The following is a 21,760-nucleotide window of genomic DNA, read 5'->3' on the forward strand; positions in this document are numbered from 1 at the left end:
TAAAGCCCCGTACACATGTACTGATCGTCGGCCGAACGATCGGCCGTCTTTTGTCCAGGGCTGTCGTGTCTGTTGAAAACCGCAAAGGACTGCACACAAATTTTGTCGGCCAACAACAGCCGACTGCAGAAGTGATGTCATGTGATGGTTAACTTTCCTTGTCTTTTTTCTTTTCTGAGCATGCCCAGTCTTGAAAATCTGCTGTCTGTCGGCCGAAATCTGTACTGACGGGCGAACAATCGGCCGTTCTGGTGTTGGCCAACAAAAATTTTAATGCCTGCACGACAGATTCTGTTCGGCCGAAAATGCGCTGTCGGAAGCATCATGCTAACAAGCATACAATCGGCCGATTAGTCGTCGGACGTCTTTGAAAACGGCCGGAAGGGGAGGGCGAAACGCGTCGACACAATTTCCGGTCTACGGACATCGGCACGTCACTTCTGGCACGGGTGGAACGCAAAACGGGACTAGGCGCCATCCCGAGAGCATCCACGGCCAGGAAGATCTACAGACCCGCCTGATTTGTCTTGTTTGCGCTATTACATCCCAACAAATGTGAGTGTAACGATTGTTTTAATTACTAATAAAGTGTTATCAGTATTACACTATTGTGGGGTCTCTCCTTTCTCCTATATACGCTTGGAGCATTAAGGACTACAGGGACCACTGGCTACTAATCTCAAGGACACACCAACGTTCCTTACTGGGACACCAGCTCTATCTGACCTTTTTAGGCTATAAGGTTTATGGGGTCAATTTAGTCCGGTAAGTGGAACATCCACAGGGGGCGGACTGTCACCATTGTCTCACTGCACTGGATAACGGCATGCTTCTGCACAGCGTTTTTAAGCCCCGTACACACGTACCGATCGGCCGTCTTTTGTCCCCGGGCTGTCGTGTCCGCTGAAAAGTGCAAAAGACTGCACACGAATTTTGTCTGCCGACTGCAGAAGTGATGTCATGTGATGGTTAACTTTCCCTGTGTTTTTTCTTTTCTGAGCATGCCCAGTCTTGCAAATCTGCTGTCTGTCGGCCGAATTCTGTACTGACTGGCGAACAATCGGCCGTTCTGGTGTCGGCATACAAAAATTTTAATGCTTGCACGACAGATTCTGTTCAGCCGAAAGTGCGCTGTCGGCTGTCGGAAGCATCATACTAACAAGCCGAAAACCGGCCGATCGGTCGTCGGCCGAATCTTTTCGGCCGACAATCTGCACGTGTGTACGGGCCTTTATACAATGTCCAATTTTCGTCTCATTAGTACAGATTTCGACAGAAAAAAATCTTAAGAGCAAGACTAGGCATGCTCAGAGACGAAAGAACACATACAAAGCAATCCAACACATGACATCACTTCTGAAGTAGAATTCTGTCGTACGGGAAAATTCGTATGAAAATAACCTCTTCACTTTCCACATCAGACTAGCATGCCACAAAAAACGGACGACAGATCGTTCGATAATCTGATCGTGTGTACAGGGCTTTAGCTGCAAGCAGTGATCATTGTATTCTGACAACGGGATTTTTAGTACAGCAGCTCCTTCTGAGCTCTTCAGTTTTCTTTACTACTTGTGTGTACCAGGCTTTAGTCAGTCACAATGTTCCTCAGAAAGACGTGGCTCTGTGAGACATACTAGTGCACAATTTTTAGCAGATTAGAAGGCTGCAGTCCAGAACCTGGCTACAGTTTACCCACAGCTATCTCTTCTTAGGCCCTTCCCTCTGAATTAGCTATCGCCTAAATCACAGGAAGAGAAGCGTAATACTGTACTTATCTTCAATCAGTTCTCTCGCAGGTGATTCACCAATACCTGTCTCAATCTCGTGTATGTTAAGCATCTTTATTTCACAGCACCGCTCATTTAACGAATGACGTTGCTACATCATTTGGGTGGAGCTGAGAATTTTGGTTAGGACTCCAACAGAGGTGAAAGGAGTTGGCATGTAATTAAGTTACCGATGGAAATTGAAACATAACTGTTGAGTAGCCAGTTTTTCAGGTTCAGTGGAGGATTATTGAACCTTGGGCCCTAGGCTGTTTTCATTTCATGGGCCCCTGCTGAGTTAATGAGATCATATATAAGGGTCCGTGTACAAAAGCATTTGTGTTTTGCTTTTGACACGTTTATGAAGCATTCTAAAAGCAATGTTTAAATTTTAAATAGTTTCTTATACAGTAATATATTCTTTGCAAAATACACTTGTGATCAGGGCCGGATTAAGAGCATCATGGGCTTGGTGCTGAGGATTTTGAAGGGCCTTAAGGGCCGTGCCTTGGCATGCACCCAGAGGAGGAAGGGTGCAGCCATGCATGCCTAATTCAACATGGGATGCTGTCTCTGAAGCCCATAAACACATCCATGCATCGGCAACTGTCCCTCCTTGTCCGGCCTTCGTGCTGTGTGGGGAGGTTCTGAGGGAGCTGCCTGGGGAAGCGAGCATAGAAGCCAGACTTCTGTGTTTACAAGTGACAGAACAGCGGTAACAGTGAATATGGCCAACCCGGGGCCTATATAAAGGTAGGGGCCTGGAGCTGCAGCTCCAATAGCCCCTACGTTAATCTGGCCCTGCTTGTGATAGATAATGAAACCTCCAGATACAGGGAGTATGTATACATATTGTGTTTGATGTTAGGAAAAATTTACTAGGAGCAAAGGCATAACTAGACCCTGCAGGGCCCCGATGCAAGAAACCATGAAGGGCCCCCCCTTGCCCTTCCCTTCAAGCCTGGGGCTCTTCCCACTGATCCTGGGGCCCTTTACTTTCGTTTCGGGGCCCTTTATTACAGTCCAGCAGCGGGACCCTTTCACAAGTTCTGCAGTGGGCCCGCTTCCTGCTATCTTGGGGCCTCCCCAAGGTGGTGGCATGCCAGGGCCCAGTTGCAAGTGTGACCTTTGGAAGTTCACCCACTGGTGTCAGTAGTTTTTATTTTTTGGTATTTTAATTGTATTATTTTTTGTCATTTTATTTTATTTTTTTACAATGTCACCGACTATGACTCTCTCCATTCAGAAAAGGAAAGAGCTGGTAAATTACATATTTACCGCCCCCTTCCTGCCCCCTTCCTGTTTTTTTATTGTGACACATCCCCTGCAGCAGCTGGCAGGAGAGGGGAGGGAGCACAGTGGGGGGAGGAGCACACAGGGACCCAGAGACAGCAGAACACAAGTGAACTGGATAGGAGGAGTGGCAGGGGCAGCATACAGAGGAACCAATCTCCACCATTTTCCTCCTGCAGCTACAGGAGGAAAAAGGAGTACAGTGATTTCTCTACATGCTGCCCCTGCTTCCCCCGCAACCCCTCCTATCCAGGTGTACAGGGGAGCTGCACAGGCCCCCTGGAGCATGGGGCCCGGTTGCAAATGCAACCCCCGCAACTCCTGTAGTTACGCCCCGCACTAGGAGCAATACCATGCTGCCATTGCTGAAAACCTTACTGGAAAAAGTCTTAAGAATTTTGCATCTAAAAAAGTGACATCAACAACACATAAGTGCAGAACCTTTTTTACATTCTCAAGGGCCCCCTGGATCAGAGGCCCTGATTAAAATCTACCGTTGTTGCTAGTATACAGAAGATTACTGGTCCTTACAAAGATATGATTTGGAAATAAAAAATCGAATAGGATGCAAGAGTAAAGCTGGCCATACACTCATTTTTCTTTCAGCCTTTGGGCTTAACCAAAGAAATCTAAGAGACTCCTCCATCCCCACTATACAGCAAGGATTGACAAGTCAACCAAACAGTTGCTGCATCTGATTGGATGAAGCCGATGTTCAACAAATACATTTTCTATCAGGCTCCTTCTATTTTTCATTCAAACATGTAACTAATTTTCGGCATTTCATCAGGAACCAGCTGAAAGTTCCCTAAGGCTGCCTATAAATGGCTGGGTTATTCTGATATCCAGGGCCTGATTTAACCCTCTTTGACCCTAGGTTCACATCTATGGTTCACAAAAATGGTGTGGGGCCCCCCATCCGTCCTAGGCCCTTTGGGTCTGGTATGGACTTTGAGCCCCCACGCCAAAACGTTAAAATAAATTGGTGTGGGAGGTCCCCCCCAAAATCCATAACAGACCCTTATCCGAGCATGCAGCCCAGAAGGTCAGGAAAGTGACAAGCGAGCGCCCCCCCTCTTAAACCATGTCTTCAGCATGAGGGGGGGTCTTTGGGGCCCTCCCAAAGCACTTTATTTGCATGTTGATGAGGAAAAGGGCCTCTTCCCCACAACCCTGGCCATTGTGGGGGTCTGCAGGCAGGGGACTTATCGGAATCTAGAAGCCCCCTTTAACCACTTAAGCCCCGGAAGATTTTACCCCCTTCCTGACCAGGGGGTATTTTGAGATTCGGCACTGCGTGACTTTAACGGACAATTGCGCGGTCGTGCGACACTGTACCTAAACGAATTTGGCGTCCTTTTTTTCCCATAAACAGAGCTTTCTTTTGGTGGTATTTGATCACCTGTGCGATTTTTTGATCACGCGCTATAAACAAAAAAAGAGCGTAAATTTTGCAAAAATAGCAATATTTTTCACAATTTTTTATATGAAATTCCCCCAAAAAAAGTGTAAAAATCAAATTTTTTTAACATTTTCGGCCAATTTGTTTTATGCTACCTATGTTTGGTAAAAAAAAATCGCAAAAAGCGTATTTTGATTGGTTTGCGCAAAAGTTATCGCGTTTACTAACAAAGGGAAAGATTTTTGTCATTTTTGTTGTTTTTTTTTTTAACGCGTAATGGCGGCGATCTGCAATTTTTTTTTTTTGCGGTACTGCGACATTGCGGCTGACAGATCGGACCCTTGACTGACATTTTTGACACTTTTGGGGTTACCAGTGACATTTCTACAGTAATCAGTGCTATACATATGCACTGTTACTGTAAAAATACACTGGTAGTGAAGGGGTTAACTTTATTTGAGAGGGAGGGGCTGCGTGTGTCCCTAGGGGCGTGCTTTCTACTGTGATTGGCTGTGGCTTCAGATGTATGAAGAGTGATCGACGGTTCTACATAGTAGAACCGTATGATCATCCTTCATACACCGGGGAGAATGACAGGCAGCTTGTTTACACCTGACTTTCTCCCTCTCCCCCGCCGATTGCCGAGTGACCGGCGGACATCGGGTCCGCCGGTCACACGTGCGGGGGGTGCGTGACCGTGCGGGGGCGCGCGCTCGCTCCCTAGACCCTCACAGGCTAGCGACGTAGACGAGCAGGATCCAGGCTGCTCTGTGCAAAACCAACTACACAGAGCAGGTAAGTATAACATGTTTGTTCTTTCTAAACAAAAAAAACAAGACTTTAAGGATGCAGTGGCTGGCTTTTCGGCCCACTCCTTAACCAGCTATACACAGTTTGTTATGGAGAAAAAAAAAAAAAGAAAAACGCATGGAAAAACACAACACTTGCGTTTTTGGTGTGGATACATTGAAGTCTATTACACACAAAACGCAATCTGCTGCGGGAAAAAAGTCCCTGACCCTTACCACTGACTGAAAAACACAGGTGTGAACGTGTACCATGGGAAACCGTGTTAAATGGACTGTCATGCATTTTTGCAAAACACACTAAAAAAAAAAACACATAGATGTGAACCTAGGCTAAAAATACCATTGTTTATGTACATGATTTCAAGGCAAAAACAGTCGCTTCTGATGTAAATATTTTATCATTTAGCCTATAAATTGCTATTAAACAAAACACGATTCTAAGGAGTATATTAATAAAATCCCTTATCTTCATTGTAAACCTCTAACTGAAATAGAGAAAATGTTAAAATAGGCATTCTGGACAACCGCCATATTTAGGTTGACTACATGTCCATTATAAAGCAGCAGAGCACGATAAAACATGTTTGTATATTTATACATGGAATCATGGTAGGGTTGTTTTAAACAGAAACATAACTTTGTATAACAGGGCCTCACACCTGATTTATTATTGCGTCCAATCTTTCTTCAGCCTTTATTGTGAAGGTAACAAAATACTCCAAGATATGCTGTTCTAAAATAAGAACCAACATTTCTGCATAGTAAATCCTTCCACAGCAATCTGGTGGAGGTGCATGAGCTGTATAGAGCTGTATGTACATTCATCAGATGCTTTTGCTGCAGGACTAAATCAGCTAGACTGTACTGCTGCTGGATGTTCCATCAATCATATGACATGCTATATCTGTAGTTATACCCCTCGTCTTAAAGCAAACCTGATGCCCATAAAAAATCCTAGGGTTATGTTGTAAAAGAGGTACCTTCAGGTACATGCACGTCAGTATGCATCCTCTGTACCCACAGAAACCCACCTAAAACTCTTGAGCTTTAAAATTGGGCCATAATTATTAGAGCAACCTCAGTAGCCAATAGTAAATAGGAGAAGTGGGAGAGGGAACCAAGGATATGTGTGTGATCAGCTCAGGCTATATGGGAATAAGGTCCTGTGCCCATCGCTGTGAGTGAGGGCCAGTGAGAAAGCTTGTCTATCCCTCCAAGCAATGGTAGAGAGTAAGCTTTCAGTGGATGGAGTGAAACGCATTGGGGGCGTGGCCTGGCAAGGGTCCAGGCTGAAACCGCCATTCACTATCATACAGCAGGTCTTTACTTGATGTGCGGCTGCCGGGACACCTAGTCACTCTCTACCAAGTGGGAAGGAGAGTCACAGACCCTGCTAGTGTGATAACAGAAAATTATATCAAAAACTTACCATAGATTTCCTTTCCTGGCACCAATTCATGGCAGCATATTACCACATATGTGCTGCCATATTGGAACCAGGAAGGATAGTTGTGGTTTGTATTGCCCGGGTTTGTACGAGAGACTCAAAATGACATAAAAGCACCCGTGACGCCGTCCAGACATATTTCGGTCTAGTCATGGATAGTCTTGTCTTTAAAAGGCCAAGGGTATATTGTCTATTTGTTTGCTACTCCTGTTAAACTTTAATATTAAAGCATTACGCAAAAAAAAGTTACATACTTTAGCAAATATGACTAATTTTCCATTGCATCTTAAAAATTTCCAGGCAGATAGCAATTAAGCAGAAACTTGATGTGCAGAAAATCAATGAATCCCTTGAAGGATAACTGAACTCTTGAAGATGTGTTCAAAAAAGTTAGGTAGAGGCAGGGCCGGCGCTACCTATAGGCAAGGTAGGTGCAGGCCTAGAGCGCACATCATTCAGGAGCGCCATGCTGGCATCCTGCTGGCTGCATGCGGCGGTGAGGAGTGAGCACTTCAGCTGTGCTGCCAGATGGACTGCCTAAGATGTGACACAGAGAACTCCCTCCTCCGCCCCTACCTCCACCCCCAGCAGGGGAGAAGGTGCTGCCACTTCCAAGATGACTGAGCCTGGCCCGCCCTGATCAGGTATGCAAGGCTGGAGGGGGAGTATGTGCAGGTGACAAGTGCTGTGGTATCTCTAAATGGCAGACTGCCTATGTGTCCTCTCCTCTCCTGTGTGACTCCTCCTTCCCCCGCCGCCAATTTCATCCTTACACAGCAGGTAGAAGACAGAATGTCCGAGCAGAAGGCGGGAGCTGTCCAACTTTTCAAGTTAAAAAGCTTGTGATTTGTTACTATGGGCGGTCCTAGCAACCAATCATCTGCCTGTTAATGAAAAGTTGGACAGCTTCTGCCCTCTGCTCGGACATGCTGCATCCTCTGTCTTCTACCTGCAATGTAAGATAAGGGACTCAGAAAACCCATTCATTCACTTGCTCCTCTCCTCCCCCTCCCTCCTTCCATGGCCTCTCCTTCTCTGCTTTGTGTCACTGTGCTTAGGTGACGGCTCGGGAAGTGAAACTGTCCTAGGTGGAGAGGATCCATTCCCCTCTGTTCTTTCCTCTCCATCTCCAGCATGCCTGCAGCTTCAATAACATCTCTTCTCCAGTCCCCTCCATCTCTCTGTCCTCACCTGGCTGCATCTCCCCCACCTTCTGTAGCTGCAACCTCCCCCTCTCTTGTCCACCTGGCTCTGTCCTCCCCCCAACCTGGCTGTACCCTCCACCTCTCCTGTCCATCTGGCTGCATCTCCCCCTCCATCTGGCTGCACCCCCCTCTCTTTTCCACCTGGTTGCATCCCCCCCCACCAGGCTACACCCCCCTCTCCTGTCCACCTGGCGGCACCCCTCTCCTGTCCACCTGGCTCTGTCCTCCCCCCACCTGGCTGCACCCTCCTCTCCTGTCCACCTGGCTGCACCCCCCACCTTGCTGCACCCCCAACCCCCACCTGGCTGCAACCCCTATCTTGTGTCCACCTGGCTGCATCCCCCCCCCATCTGGCTGCACCCCCCTCTCCTGTTCACCTTGCTCTGTCCTCCCCCCCCAACCTGGCTGCACCCCCTCGCTCCTGTCCACCCCCCAACCTGGCTGCACCCCCTCTCTCCTGTCCACCTGGCTCAGTCCCCCCCCCCCCCACCTGGCTGCATCCCCCCTCCACCAGACTGCACTCCCCCTCTTCTGTCCACCTGGCTCTGTCTTTGTTTATGTTTACCGGGCTCTGCTATTCCACCTGTGGACCCAGGGCAGTCATGGGACCCCTGGGAAGGAAGGTGGGAGCTCCACGGACATCCACCTGCTGAGCCTCCCTCCTAGGCAGAGGCCAGGAAGTGATGGACGTATATGACGTCACTTACTAGACCGGCAATTTCATTCTACAGGAGCTGTGCTCAGAAAGCAGCTGATGGAACACCATCTGTATTCCATCAGCTGTAGAGGAGTACAGAGGAGACATCCAATGACTAATAGACCCCGAATGTCTAATCAAGAGTAGCTGTCACCTATATGCTATTACATAGGGGGCTAATGGTCCTCTATCTAAAGGCAATAAAAGTTATGTAAAAAAAAAAAAAAAAGTAAAAACATTTAAAGAGCCACATATAAAAGCAAAACATTTTAGAGCCCCCCAGCCCCCCCCCCCCCCCCCCAAGACACACACCCAAAAAAAAAAAATGCATGCGATTGCCCTGCACATGTTATGCATCACCACGCACGCCAGAGTGACAACAATATTTCTAGCATCAGAACTACTGCATAACCTTATGTCCTGTAGGATTAGGGTACTGAAGTTTTTCGCTGTTTCATGGGTGCACACACGAAAAGATAGTCATGAGTTTAATGTTATGCAGGAGTTCTGGTGCTAGAATTAGGGAATTTATTTTGATATTTGCTTTCTTTTTTTTTTTTTTTGTGGGGGGCGCCAGTAGCTGGTCTTGCCTAGGGTGCAAAATAGTCTAGCACTGGCCCTGGGTAGAGGGCAAACAACTAATCACTGGTATTTTCTCTGGTCTCTCAGTAGCTGATCTTCCCTCACTTACATTTCATTACTTACCATGCCTTGTTCTGCACTGCGTCTCTGTGTGGAGGTGGCTATCTAGGTAGAGGCAGGGTTTTACTTCATGTCAGAGCCTCCAGCAAGGAAAACAGTCAGCGGCACAGCAGTGACATCAGCAAATCTCAAAACAGATTAGCAGCAAGAGGCAGCAGTGCCTTAAAGAGTATATCAACCCAACATTTCATATTCCTGATATGTGCCTGTGGTATGGTGTACTTGTATGAGAAAGTATCCTGTTCTCTTTGTATTGCTTCCTATGTATGAAATCCCTGGTGTTCCCGCCAGTTCCTCTGCTTTCCTATAAAAAAAAAAAAAAAAACTGACCACACTAGGGGAGGTGAACCAGGAGAACACGCTGTGGTCAGTTCCTCTAGCTGTGCTGGAAACTCAGCCTGGCCCCCTCCCCCATTCACAGGGAAGCTCAGTCTGCTGTTTCTCCTCCCACCAAGTCTTATGCAGCTGAGAGCAGAGGGAATGTGTTCGCTAATGAAAACAATTCTTATTTTTTTTTTTTACATCAACACACAAAATGTTTTGTTTTTTTTAAACTGAATGAGTTGTTTTACAAGGTGATCATTTGCCATCACTTTAAATTGCACGCTGACGCTACAGAGCTATGAGGTTGTATGCACAGGAGTGCCTACGTACACACTCACATAGCAAAAGTGCACTTCTGTTTCTCAGGAGGAATTTAAATCAAAAGTACATTATAACATTACTGCTTAGGCACAGCTGACATTTCTAGATGTTTCCTGTAACATAGCAGCTCTTCACTTTTTTAGTTCAGGTCACCTTAAAATAGACTATAGTATCCCTTTAGCATCCAGCATTCACTGCTTCAGTCCTGGAAATAGCATGACTTTCATGTACTAAAAATATGCTAACTGTATGGCAATGTGCTTGGCTTAGCGCAGGGGTGTCCAAACTATGGCCCTCCAGCTGTTCAGGAACTACAATTCCCATCATGCCTAGTTATATCTGTGAATGTCAGAGATTTACAATGCTTTAGGGGACGTGTAGTACTGCAACAGCTGGAGGGCCGTAGTCCCCTGAGAACAGAAATATGATAGATTATATTACCACAGCCTGAAAGTTTTTAAAGAAAAATGTTATCAGCATTTACCCTTTATGTTGGAAGTGAAATGTTCCAGACATCCATGAACTAAAATGCTTCAGTAGATTAAATGAAACTTATCAGAAGCCCTTTCACCCTCTAGCTTCAGAACTATATTACACAAGTGCAAAGTTCATAGCAAAGGATATAAAAATCCAGACGCAGAATATATGAATTGGAAGGAATTTTATTAGCGAGGTTTCACAATTTCACACCCACACATAAAATCCCTCCCCACAAAAGTCAGAAGTCTTCCACCAACTAACACAGACCAGACATTAGAGTGGACATGCTTTTCCAGTGCTACGTCTTGCACGAGATGCAGGTACAAACTTTTAGTAAAAAGCATCAGTGACTTTTTCAATTGAACAGGCTTTATGATGTTTGAAGAGTGAAAAATAGCACCATGTATCTTTACTTTTATATACAATCATGGCAATTCTCTCTGCAAAAATAAACTACAAATTTCACCCCCCTCCCCCCAGAAATACTGTAGAAATTGACTTGTTTTGGGGGTGTTGGCATCAGCATTATTGTCATCATTGACCAAAAATGACTTGCAGAGGTTCTTTTTATTAAGGGCCTCAAGTATTTGTGGGACAGACCACGCTTCATCTTACAACCACCAGCCAGTTGTAACAAAGGCCACTTGTGACACACTAAGGGACAGCACAGGTTTATGGGCAGTAAGAAGAAGGAGCAAAGAAAAAAAGGTGGCAAGGAGAAAGGTGCTGCAGACAACCCTAGCATCCAAACCTACCCCCAAACCTTATCTAAAAAGGAGACAGAACAGACGCAGAATCTTAGCACGTGAAAAAGCTTTCACTGAAGTTAAAGGACTTAACAGAACCCCAGTATTAAAATACTGTGCCTCTGTACTGTAAAGAAATTGTTATGACTTTTTGGGGGTATGGATAGCGCTAAGGATGTCATCAAAAAGGAAAAACAAAGCTTCTTAGTATCTTGAGCTGTTCCTGCTGGAAGATGTGGTCACAGAGTAGGACTTCACAGCACCGGATGATCCACCACCACTGCTGTACTTCAGAGAGCTACCGGATCCGTACCCGGCTCCACCTCCGTACCCGGCTCCACCTCCGTACCCGGATCCACCTCCGAAACCAAAGCTTGGTGCAGCAGAAAATGTATTTCCACCATAGCCACCACCAACTGAGGAGCTAGAGTTCACAACAGCTGTTAAGACAAGAAAATATATTAATTAGGTTATACTGCTAAATACTGTCAGTCAGCCACAAAAGGACCAAGAAACCTTTATGTAAAAGAGATTCTGTCATCATTCAGAAGCATTAAACGTCCCTGATCTGTGCATTTAATATAAAAGGCTGCCCTCTACTTCTGAAAGTGCTAGTTATCTGTTATTCAGACCTACTTGCTTCCTTACTTGTAGAGCTATTGAACAATTTTGTATGTTAAGAGGTCTGACTTTACTAGCGCCATGCTGGTCTTGGTTCAGTGACTCAGAGAAGCTAAAAATAACAAGCATTTTCAGTGTCAGCCCACATAATAATTCGAACAGCTTCCTTTATTAGGCCCCTTTCACACAGGCGGACCGTTCAGATCCGCCTGTCCGTTTTTTTTGGCGGATCTGAACGGTCCCCCCCATGCATTCCTATGGGGCATCGGATGTCAGTGGAGACATGTCCGCTGACATCCGACCCGATCCGTCAAATCTGGACGGATGGAAACCCTATTTTCCATCCGTCCAGCGGATCGGATGGCATCGGATGAGAACGGACCGACGGTCCGTTCCCATCCGATTTCCCCCATAGAGATGCATGGGGAACTGACAGCTGTGTCTCCGCACACAGCACGGAGACACAGCTGTCCTCCTGCTGCTCAGCGGGGAATCGGCGGCTCGATCCCCCGCTGAGAAAAACAGACTCCGTCCAACGAACGGAGTGTGTGAAAGGAGCCTTAGAGGCTATTATTAAATGTTTTGAGCTATTTTCAAGGAACATAGGAGTTGATTTACTAAAACTGGAGAGTGCAAATTGTGGTGCAGCTCTGCATAGAAACCAATTAGCTTTCAGGTTGTTTATTGTCAAAGCCTAATTGAACAAGCTGAAGTTAGAAGCCGATTGGCTATCATGCACACCTGCACCAGATTTTGCACTCTCAAGTTTTAGCAAATTAAGCCCAGAATGTTTAGGAAAGATTGCCTGTAATGGGCTTCTGAAATGTATAGAAAAACACCATGCCTGTCTTCATATGCCACTAAACCTTCTGAAACGTGCATCTCACTTTTTTTTGTTGTTTAGGTAAATACGCCAACGTAATATATAGATTTACTGCCCATTTCAACACTGGTTCTGTATATTTTGTGGGTAGTCATAGAGATACTTACACACACTAACAGCTCCAACACCTTCACCAGACAGCCTAAAAATAAAGAGAAAGAACAATGAATAAAGGATCAACGATGCGTCTTCTGTGACTGTGCTTGAAAGTAATCTCAATCATAAAAATATATTAAAAGGTTGGAGAACTGCTAAGAGCAAATCATTAGGAATATCCCTACTTTAAATGCGTAAATCGGGTTTGAAGAAAAATCTTCCCCAGTTTACCTGCTCTCCTCTCCTTCCAGCAGTTTCCTGTAGGTAGCAATCTCAATATCCAGAGCCAGTTTGACATTCATCAGTTCCTGGTATTCTCTCAGTTGGCGAGCCATGTCCTGCTTGGCCTTCTGTAGAGCAGCCTCCAACTCAGCCAGTTTCTCCCGGGCATCCTTCAGTGCCAGTTCCCCACGTTCCTCGGCCTCTGCAATCTGTGCCTCCAGCTTAGCACGCTGAAAATAGAAAAAAAAAAAAACAAGGTGCTCACTAACATTGTACGGTTCTGTTCCCTGTTCTCCAACTGCAGCTCTATCCGTTTGGTTTTGCACCCGGTATTTCAAAAGTCACAATATCAGATCTCTAAGGAAATGACAGAGTAGGGTGATGAGTTGCCAGAAGCACACAGGTGGATAAGGCAGCTAGTCTGTGATCATTGTGCTGGCAGAAAGAAAATGTTATCAACTGAATTATTTAAAAGCAGCAGGTGATCACACTATGATTCATGCAGCCGCACCCTGCCCTCAAACTATATTTTTACAAAAGGATCTAAACGGTAACTAATCCTAATGCACGTCGGCTGCTTGCTTTATGTGGCTTCCAGGCAACATTAAATCTTCTGTAATTGCACCTGCTATGAAGTATTATAATAAATTAGGGAGCAGCACAAGTGCATTGCATTATTTAAAGCATATTAAGGCTATGTAGGACAATACAATGGCAACAGTATAAATACATAGAATGACATTTTACTTTGCAAGAGCTGCTCAGTACAAATACTTTTGTGGATATTAAACATGTAAGAAATTGACAACCATAGACATTAAGGGACGTATGAGCTTTAAAGCAAGTCTAGCATTCAGAACAAATTGACAGCTTTGCTTTAATCCCCCAACATATACTTGAGTTTTCCCCTTACTCCTCCGCCCTACCACTCAGAGCCCAGTACCTCCAGGTATAGAGGAACATGTGACCCACTCCATGTGTCAGCAATGAGTCAATCGCATGGTCATGTAGGGAATCCATACTTTAATGAACCCTATGACTCCAATGAAAAAAAGAAGAAAAGATTGTCCAGTGGGATAATCAAAAATGAATAAAATACATGTTTTATATCAACAATATTTAAAAACAGTACATCATGACAATATTTGCGAACAGTAAAAATTCCTGAATGTTTATTATATATAGTGCAGTAAATACTGTATGTTGCGTGGGTCTTGGTGCCGACACGTTTCGCCAAATACTTCCTCTACAAAGACCATACAGTATTTGTCTGGGGTACTGCATATGTGAAGAATGTTCCCTGGGCAGGCGCCGGGACCATATCAGGAGACAATTATCTGGTATTGATCATATAATATGTCCTCCCACTCTATATCCAAGCAAGGGGATTGTGATCTAGATATCGAGAGTTGATGAGCTGGTGTCCTTATACAGTATTGTCCCCTCAGTTGACCAAATATATTTGTCCCACTAAGGGACAACCCGGTAATTATGCTACAATATATAGGCCTGGAAGTTTGGATGATTCCATACTATGTGGGGCAACAATATTCCATGAGGGGGACACCCAAAACGATATGAGGGAGAGGCGCTACAGCATAGTTATCCAATATTTGGTCAACTAATGAGGGGACAATACTGTATGAGGACACCAGCTCATCAAATCTCGATTTCTAGATTACAATCGCTTTGCTTGGATATAGAGTGGAGGACACATTATATGATCAATACCAGAGAGTTGTCTCCTGATATGGTCCCGACGCCTGCCCGACGCCTGCCCAAGGAACATTCTTCGCATGTGCAGTACCCCAGACAAATACTGTATGGTCTTTGTAGCCCTGAGGAAGTATTTGGCAAAACGCGGCACCGAAGACCCACGCAACATACAGTGTTTACTGCACTATATATCAGTTCCATTCAGGAATTTTAACTGTTTGCAAATATATATTATGTACTGTTTTTAAACTATTTTTGATATAATAAAACATGTATTATTCATTTTTGATTATCCCTCCATTTTTTGGCCTCTAAAATCCAATCTTTTTCTTCTTTTTTGATATACAATATGGATGATGGCCATATATGTCACAGCTATTTTTTTATTATGACTCCAATGACTTGAAGCTTACACAGGGCTTTCCCTTTACTCACAACAGCTGAAATGCATAACTAAGAGAAAAGAAGAGAAGTATATCTGTCTGTGAAAGTCCTTATTAACATGAACTTGCTTTGTCCTACATGCATAGGTAAAGCACAGGTTCATTTTAAGTAACCATGCAGTGATGCTGAGGTATTCCCTAATACACATTCATGTATACCTGCTGTAAGCCTACCCCATCCAAACTAATCTCTTTTTATATTGGTCATACTAAATCATCTGTAGCAGCCATGCAGTTTTTTTCTGCTTTCCAATGGTTTTCTTTTTAGATTCTCTGAATCAGTTTTTCACTTAAATTAGAAATTGCAAGGATTAGATTTTAAATAATTACCTGTGCTTTCACATTCTCAATCTCGGCCTGCAACCTCTGGATGGCGCGGTTCAGCTCGGAGATCTCCTGTTTGGTGTTGCGCAGATCATCACCATGACGGCCAGCGGTGGCTTGGAGCTCCTGGTACTATTGGCAGAGAGTAATGGCACATTTAGATATCATTGTAATATATGTATGTTATACACCCAAAAGTTATTATATAAAATTATAATCTTACTTTGTTCTGGTAAGTAGACTCAGCCTCTGCACGGCTCTTAGCAGCAATCTCTTCATACTGAGCCTTGACTTCAGCGATGATACTGTCCAGATCCAAAGCTCTGTTGTTGTCCATGGACAGGACTACAGAGGTGTCGGAGATCTGAGCCTGCAGCTCACGTAGTTCCTTTAGAGAAACACAAGTATCAGCATTAGTTTTTTTTTTTTTTTTTATTATTATTACAGGCAAGCTTCTCATATTGATTCAAGTATATAGAAGAGTGGTCATTGACAAATGCTTATAGCATTGGAGTGATACATACAACAGATCTTCAGATGCTGCAAGTCTACAAATACCATAATGGTGGGATTTGCATTTTTGCAACAAATGGAGGAGAGCTGGTTGTTGCCTACCACTGCGATGCAAGTTATGATAAAACCTACGATAAAAGCTAATTATTCAATAAAGTTATAATATAAGCTAAGTATTATTCCACGTCTTCATGCACGTTTTTGCTGACCAAATTAAAATGTATATGGACATGTAATGCTTTTAAAAAAAGGGAGTAATCATATTTGATAGAGTATTGGACACTGTATTAATTAAACCATAAAAGTTTACTTACAGCTTCATACAGGGCTCTCAGGAAGTTGATTTCATCAGTGAGAGCATCCACCTTGGCTTCCAATTCTACCTTGTTCATGTAAGCAGAATCCACATCCTGCATAGACCAAAAGTAAAAAAAAACAGATCAATTCATAATAGCTTATTATTCAGCCCAGCAGAAATTCTTATAAGGCCCTTTATTTTAAAGATCACATGTATTTTGGATGCAAACATCTCAATACCAAAACTCGGAAGGAAAGACTTCACAGATAAGGCATAGCAAAATTTGGGTATTGAATAAGTCATGAGTGTCTGTAAAAGAAAATGCCTGAAACAGATCTAACTTTTTTTCATTAATGTGGACAACCACAAATCTATGTAGTATTATTTTTTCATATATATATATATATATATATATATATATATATATATATATATATATATATATATATATATAAAATTAGGCTTATTAGAAGGCAAAGATAAATGAAAAAACTGCAGTAACCCAGTGGAAAAAAATTGCCAATCTTCTTTCATTGTTTGCCCTTTCTAATGAATTGGCAGGCATGGGTTATTTTTTGCATTGCAGTGCCAATAAACCAATAAGATTATACTTATTAGTTGTGCCATAAAGCGATGTGGACTTTGCAGTCTTGTTGTGTATAATCTCCATGCCTACCAGTATGCTCAGACTCATCATTATATGAGCAGTATCTATCACGCCAGATTAACCTTTGCCTTCCACAGCGGCAGAGTCTTTGTATTTGACCTGGATTTATTATTGAAATACAAGCTGCACACAGGTAAAAGTTTTTACCTTCTTCAGCACGACAAACTCATTCTCAGCTGAGGTGCGTTTGTTGATTTCATCCTCATACCTGTAAGAAGGAAAGGAGAGACAGGGATTGTAAGTATTCTTGGCAGACAAGGTTCCTCAGTAAAAAAAAAAAAAATCAAACTGTACTCCTTTCTGTTCAGTGTTATATAATCCTTTCAGGACACCAAACAGCCGGATCTAGACTTTCATGCTTTGTTTAATGGGATACTCTATCCTAAGACTTGTGGCATTTCAGAAGAAGTCAGAACTAGCAGACCTTACTGTAATTTCCCCTGTAACTGCCTCTAATTTTATACTCTCAATTTAAACTGGGCTGAAGAAATGCTTCAAGGTCAGCACGCTGTGTGGAGAGCCAAGCCTTGTCTTCTATCTACTAAAAGGTCAGTCCTGCTACACTTTGATTCTACAAATTCCAGCATGGCGTGCGAAGACTAGTTGTGCCTCCATGCTTAGAAGGTGACTCAATTCTGACACTTTAAAATTCTGTGCAGCGCTATATCAATTTTGTTATCTAAATTTCAGAAGCATGGTCAGTTTCCAAGTTTTTAAAGCTGGCCATACACTGTAAGATTTATCGTGCTCAGCCCTGTGGACTGAACAAAAGAAAAATCTATTGTTTCCCTGGGGGAATCTCACGTCATGCTGGCTATTGCATTCTAACAGCCGACTCCCACAGCTGCCAGAAAACCCAAGGACTGACTGCCTCTGTTTTGCCAACAATTTTTTACAAAGTTTTTTTTTATTTTTAGATCAAAGGATTGCAGACAGTGCTAACAGGACCACCCATGGCTTGAATTTTCAGCCGGTTTATTAAGGAATTGGTCAAAATGAGCTTTATGTATGGTCAACTTTCAACATGAACTATCTACATCACTAGAGCGGTCAATTGGCTGTTTGCTTTAATTCTAGCATGCTGGGAAGGATATAAAGAGGAAGGTGTGAGAATACAGAGCTATCATTTTAGACACTTTGCGCAACAAGGACTGATATAGTTAAAAGCAAAACTCTGATGACATTTATGAAACCTAAAGCAAACAAAAAAAAAAAAGGCGGTCACTCATAGCAATGGATCAGGTTTGGCTTTCATTCAGCAACTTGCCGTGAGAACATTTGCCATAGAATCTAGTTGTTGGGGGGGAAATGGCTCCACTTTTCCTTCCTCTGATGCTTAGAATTCTTTTATTTAACTTTCACTAGACAGGAAAAGGTTAGCCTTTGTGCTGTTTTTATGTATCAAGGGAGCTTTCATTATAGACTTTGGCAGGAGACTGTTTGTATGAGAAGTTTCCAACAATGGGCCGAGCTGTTGGTGCACTGCTTGCTCAAGCTGGCTGTAAATGTGAAATAACAGGTATGCAAACAAATAGGATATAATCTGTGTATGCAGCTTTTAAACTAGATACTTTATGCATTCACACTCCAAAAAATTGATTTTTCCTAGAATTAGATATACGTGTGTGTGGTCCTTTCCTCTGTGGACGATGCGGAAAGATAAAAGCAGCCAGCGATGATTGAACTGATACTTGTGTGTTGATGCCAAACCTTTTGTATTCGCTAGCACTGGACATCTAGATTTCACCTGATATAGATTGCCTGCTATTGACTTTCCTGTAAGGGACACACCCTGGGTTTATCTGCATTGTTTGCTTTAGATCCTGTCAGCCTCTGCTTGGCCAACACAGGATTTTGCAAACCCTCCCCTCTCTTTCCAGTTTTCTTTGGTACAGCAAGGGCGTGGCGCTTCCCCATACAGGAGACTTTATAATATTATATCATTAGGGTAATGCAGGTGCTTACTATCTCCAAAAACCTAGGTACAGTTACAGATTCTACAGTTATAAGTATCAGGTTCAGTTGCAAATGTACTGTGCTATTTATTCTGGAGCTGCATTTACCAAGCGGATTACTTACTTGTTCTTGAAATCCTCAACCAGATCCTGCATGTTCCTGAGTTCTCCGTCCAGTCTGCCCTTATCATTGACCAGGCTGTCCAGCTGCCTCCTCAGGTTGGAAATGTAAGCCTCGAACAGGGGGCCGATGTTGCTGGCCTTGGCGGACTTCTGATTCTGCAGAAGTTCCCATTTTGTCTCCAGAACTTTGTTTTGCTGTTCCAGGAATCTCACCTTTTAAAAACAGCAAGCAGGAAGGAAGGAAATGTAAAGATGGTTTAGACTCTACACAGTGCAGAAATTTAACACATCTCCTGCTGCAGATGGGAAAATAATTACGGTCTTCAGCTGCAGCAAGAATGACACAGCATTACACATACAACTCAAACTCATTTTCATGTATATGAGATCACATATACCAATACTCAGTACAATGAATGAATGAATGAAGGGTACAACATTTAAATCTATGCACAATCAATTGATTTAAAACATTATTTCAATTGCGGTGAAGTTTTTTTTGTAGCAACAGAATTTATAGAATGCATGCAAGATTTTTTACAAAATTTATCAGCCAAGAGCCTGGCTTGAACAATCCTAAAAATACTGATACAATATTTGTTAAATATACCGATACAAGATTTGTTAAATATACCGATACAAGATTTGTTAAATATACCGATACAAGATTTGTTAAATATATTGATACAAGATTTGTTAAATATACTGATACAATATTTGTTAAATATACTGATACAAGATTTGTTAAATATACCGATACAAGATTTGTTAAATATACCGATACAAGATTTGTTAAATATACCGATACAATATTTGTTAAATATACCGATACAAGATTTGTTAAATATACTGATACAATATTTGTTAACATGATAAGTTCCTACCTTGTCAATGAAAGAAGCGAATTTGTTGTTCAGGGTCTTAATCTGTTCCTTCTCCTCCTTCCTGACAACCTGGATGTTGGGGTCAATCTCCAGATTAAGGGGTGCCAGCAGGCTGTGGTTGATGGTCACTTCATGGATTCCAGGTCCAGCTACTTGGCCACCGCCATAGCCACCGCCGAATCCAGCGCCACCTCCGAATCCAGCTCCACCGCCGAATCCAGCTCCACCGCCAATGCCATAAAGGGAACCGCCACCAACGTTGGACCTGGCACTGGACACGCCATAGGAAACACTCTTTCTCACTGAGCCCACATTAGACAAGCTGGAGCTGCTCCAGTTCCCTGGTCTTGCGAAGCCTGAACCCTTGGAGGAACGTGTCTGGCTGACTCTGAAGGAGCTAACGCCTCCCTGGGGGACAGCAGAGCGGGTGCTGAAGCTCTGGTAAGACATTGTGTCAAGTTGAGGAGATGATGATGAGAGAAGAAGAAGCTGGTGCTGCTGGTCTGTCTGACGGATCCAGTGCCTCTGAAACTGAAGCTTCTCTTTTATATTGAAGCTGGGACTGGGCTGGGGGAAGGGGGCAGGGGCAGAGGGATCAGTTTACGGTATGTCACAGCTAGGTGTGGCTGGCTGCCATCTGCAGTCTGTTACCTGCAGCTATGTCCACACCTTCTGCACAGTCCCTCCCAGTGACCACTCCAACATTCTCAGTCTGGACACACACAATCACTACTTAACATCGCTTGTACAAGTCTGCAAATATACTTTATCATGCAGCTCCCCATTCTATTCCTGTAAAGTGCAGCTTTTATATTCTAGTCTCTCCACCATAAGCACCTGCACAATTATCTGTAAGTTTTTCCTAAAGCAACGAGGGAGTTAAAGCAACGGAGGTTGGCACAATACAGAGCTTATATGTGCGGTGACTCATATTTAGATAAGGATGAAGAATTTACAACTAAGCAATTAAAAATGCAAAGTTCATTGACAGTTTTATTTGATGCAAATGTTTTATTTTAATGAATCATTAGAAATGAAGATACATTAACAGTAATTCACATACTTTTTTTTACATTGCCTAATGCATATTGTTACTTTGCGAACTGCAATGAACAAGGCGAAATGTACAGCCTTTCTTCTGCAGAAGTACATGTTCTATGCATTTATTCAATGAACAGCGAGCAAAGCCCAACATACAAAGCAGGACATGATATCTAAGTAGAATATAGTTTGCTGATGACAGTCAATGAAGCAAGTACAGCATACATTTAACCTGTTTTGCTTACTGCACGGTTTAAAGCCTAGTACACACAATAGGATTATCGGACGAACGATCGTTCTTTTTTTTTTTTTTTGCATGCTAGTCTCTATATCGAAAACAAAAGTACAAAAATTCTCGTACGACAGATAAAAAAAATCGGAAGTGATGTAATGTATATGTATTGTATTTTCGGATGAAAATTGTACTGATTAAACAAAAATTGTACAATCTGGTATGGTATGAGAAAAATTGTCATGTTTGTCCCTGCGGATGAAAGCTATGTACTAACCATCAGATTATCGCACAATCGCTTTGAAAGCAGTATTTTCTGTACGATATTCTGATCACGTGTATGGGGATTTAACCACTTCAGCCCCGGAAGGTTTTACCCCCTTAATGACTGGGCCATTTTTTTGCGATTCGGCACTGTGTTATTTAACGAACAATTGCGCGGTCGTGCGACGCTGTACCCAAATACAATTGATGTCCTTTTTCCCCCACAAATAAAGCTTTCTTTTGGTGGTATTTGATCACCTCTGCGGTTTTTAGATTTTGCGCTATA

At 43.2% G+C, this 21,760-nt stretch overlaps 1 protein-coding gene across 2 annotated transcripts; it reads right to left on the minus strand.

The window, feature by feature from the left end:
• Positions 1-10,610: 10,610 nt before the first annotated feature.
• LOC309545294 (keratin, type II cytoskeletal 7-like) lies at positions 10,611-20,540 on the minus strand. 2 transcript variants are annotated; one of them, XM_082244436.1, is made up of 10 exons: positions 19,938-20,540; positions 19,055-19,266; positions 17,123-17,183; positions 16,325-16,420; positions 15,721-15,885; positions 15,504-15,629; positions 13,024-13,244; positions 12,804-12,838; positions 11,542-11,632; positions 10,611-11,493 (listed from the first exon to the last, which is right to left on the minus strand). In XM_082244436.1, exons 1-10 carry the CDS (start codon positions 20,385-20,387, stop codon positions 11,397-11,399), a joined length of 1,554 nt encoding a protein of 517 aa, XP_082100562.1. In that variant the 5' UTR covers positions 20,388-20,540; the 3' UTR covers positions 10,611-11,396. The 2 variants fall into 2 exon arrangements, with proteins under 2 accessions (XP_082100562.1, XP_082100563.1); XM_082244437.1 differs by having other exon boundaries at positions 10,611-11,632; positions 19,938-20,504.
• Positions 20,541-21,760: the final 1,220 nt, after the last annotated feature.

The sequence above is a fragment of the Pelophylax lessonae genome, assembly GCF_965119305.1.
Source record: "Pelophylax lessonae genome assembly, chromosome: 2".
Taxonomy (NCBI): Eukaryota; Metazoa; Chordata; class Amphibia; order Anura; family Ranidae; genus Pelophylax; species Pelophylax lessonae.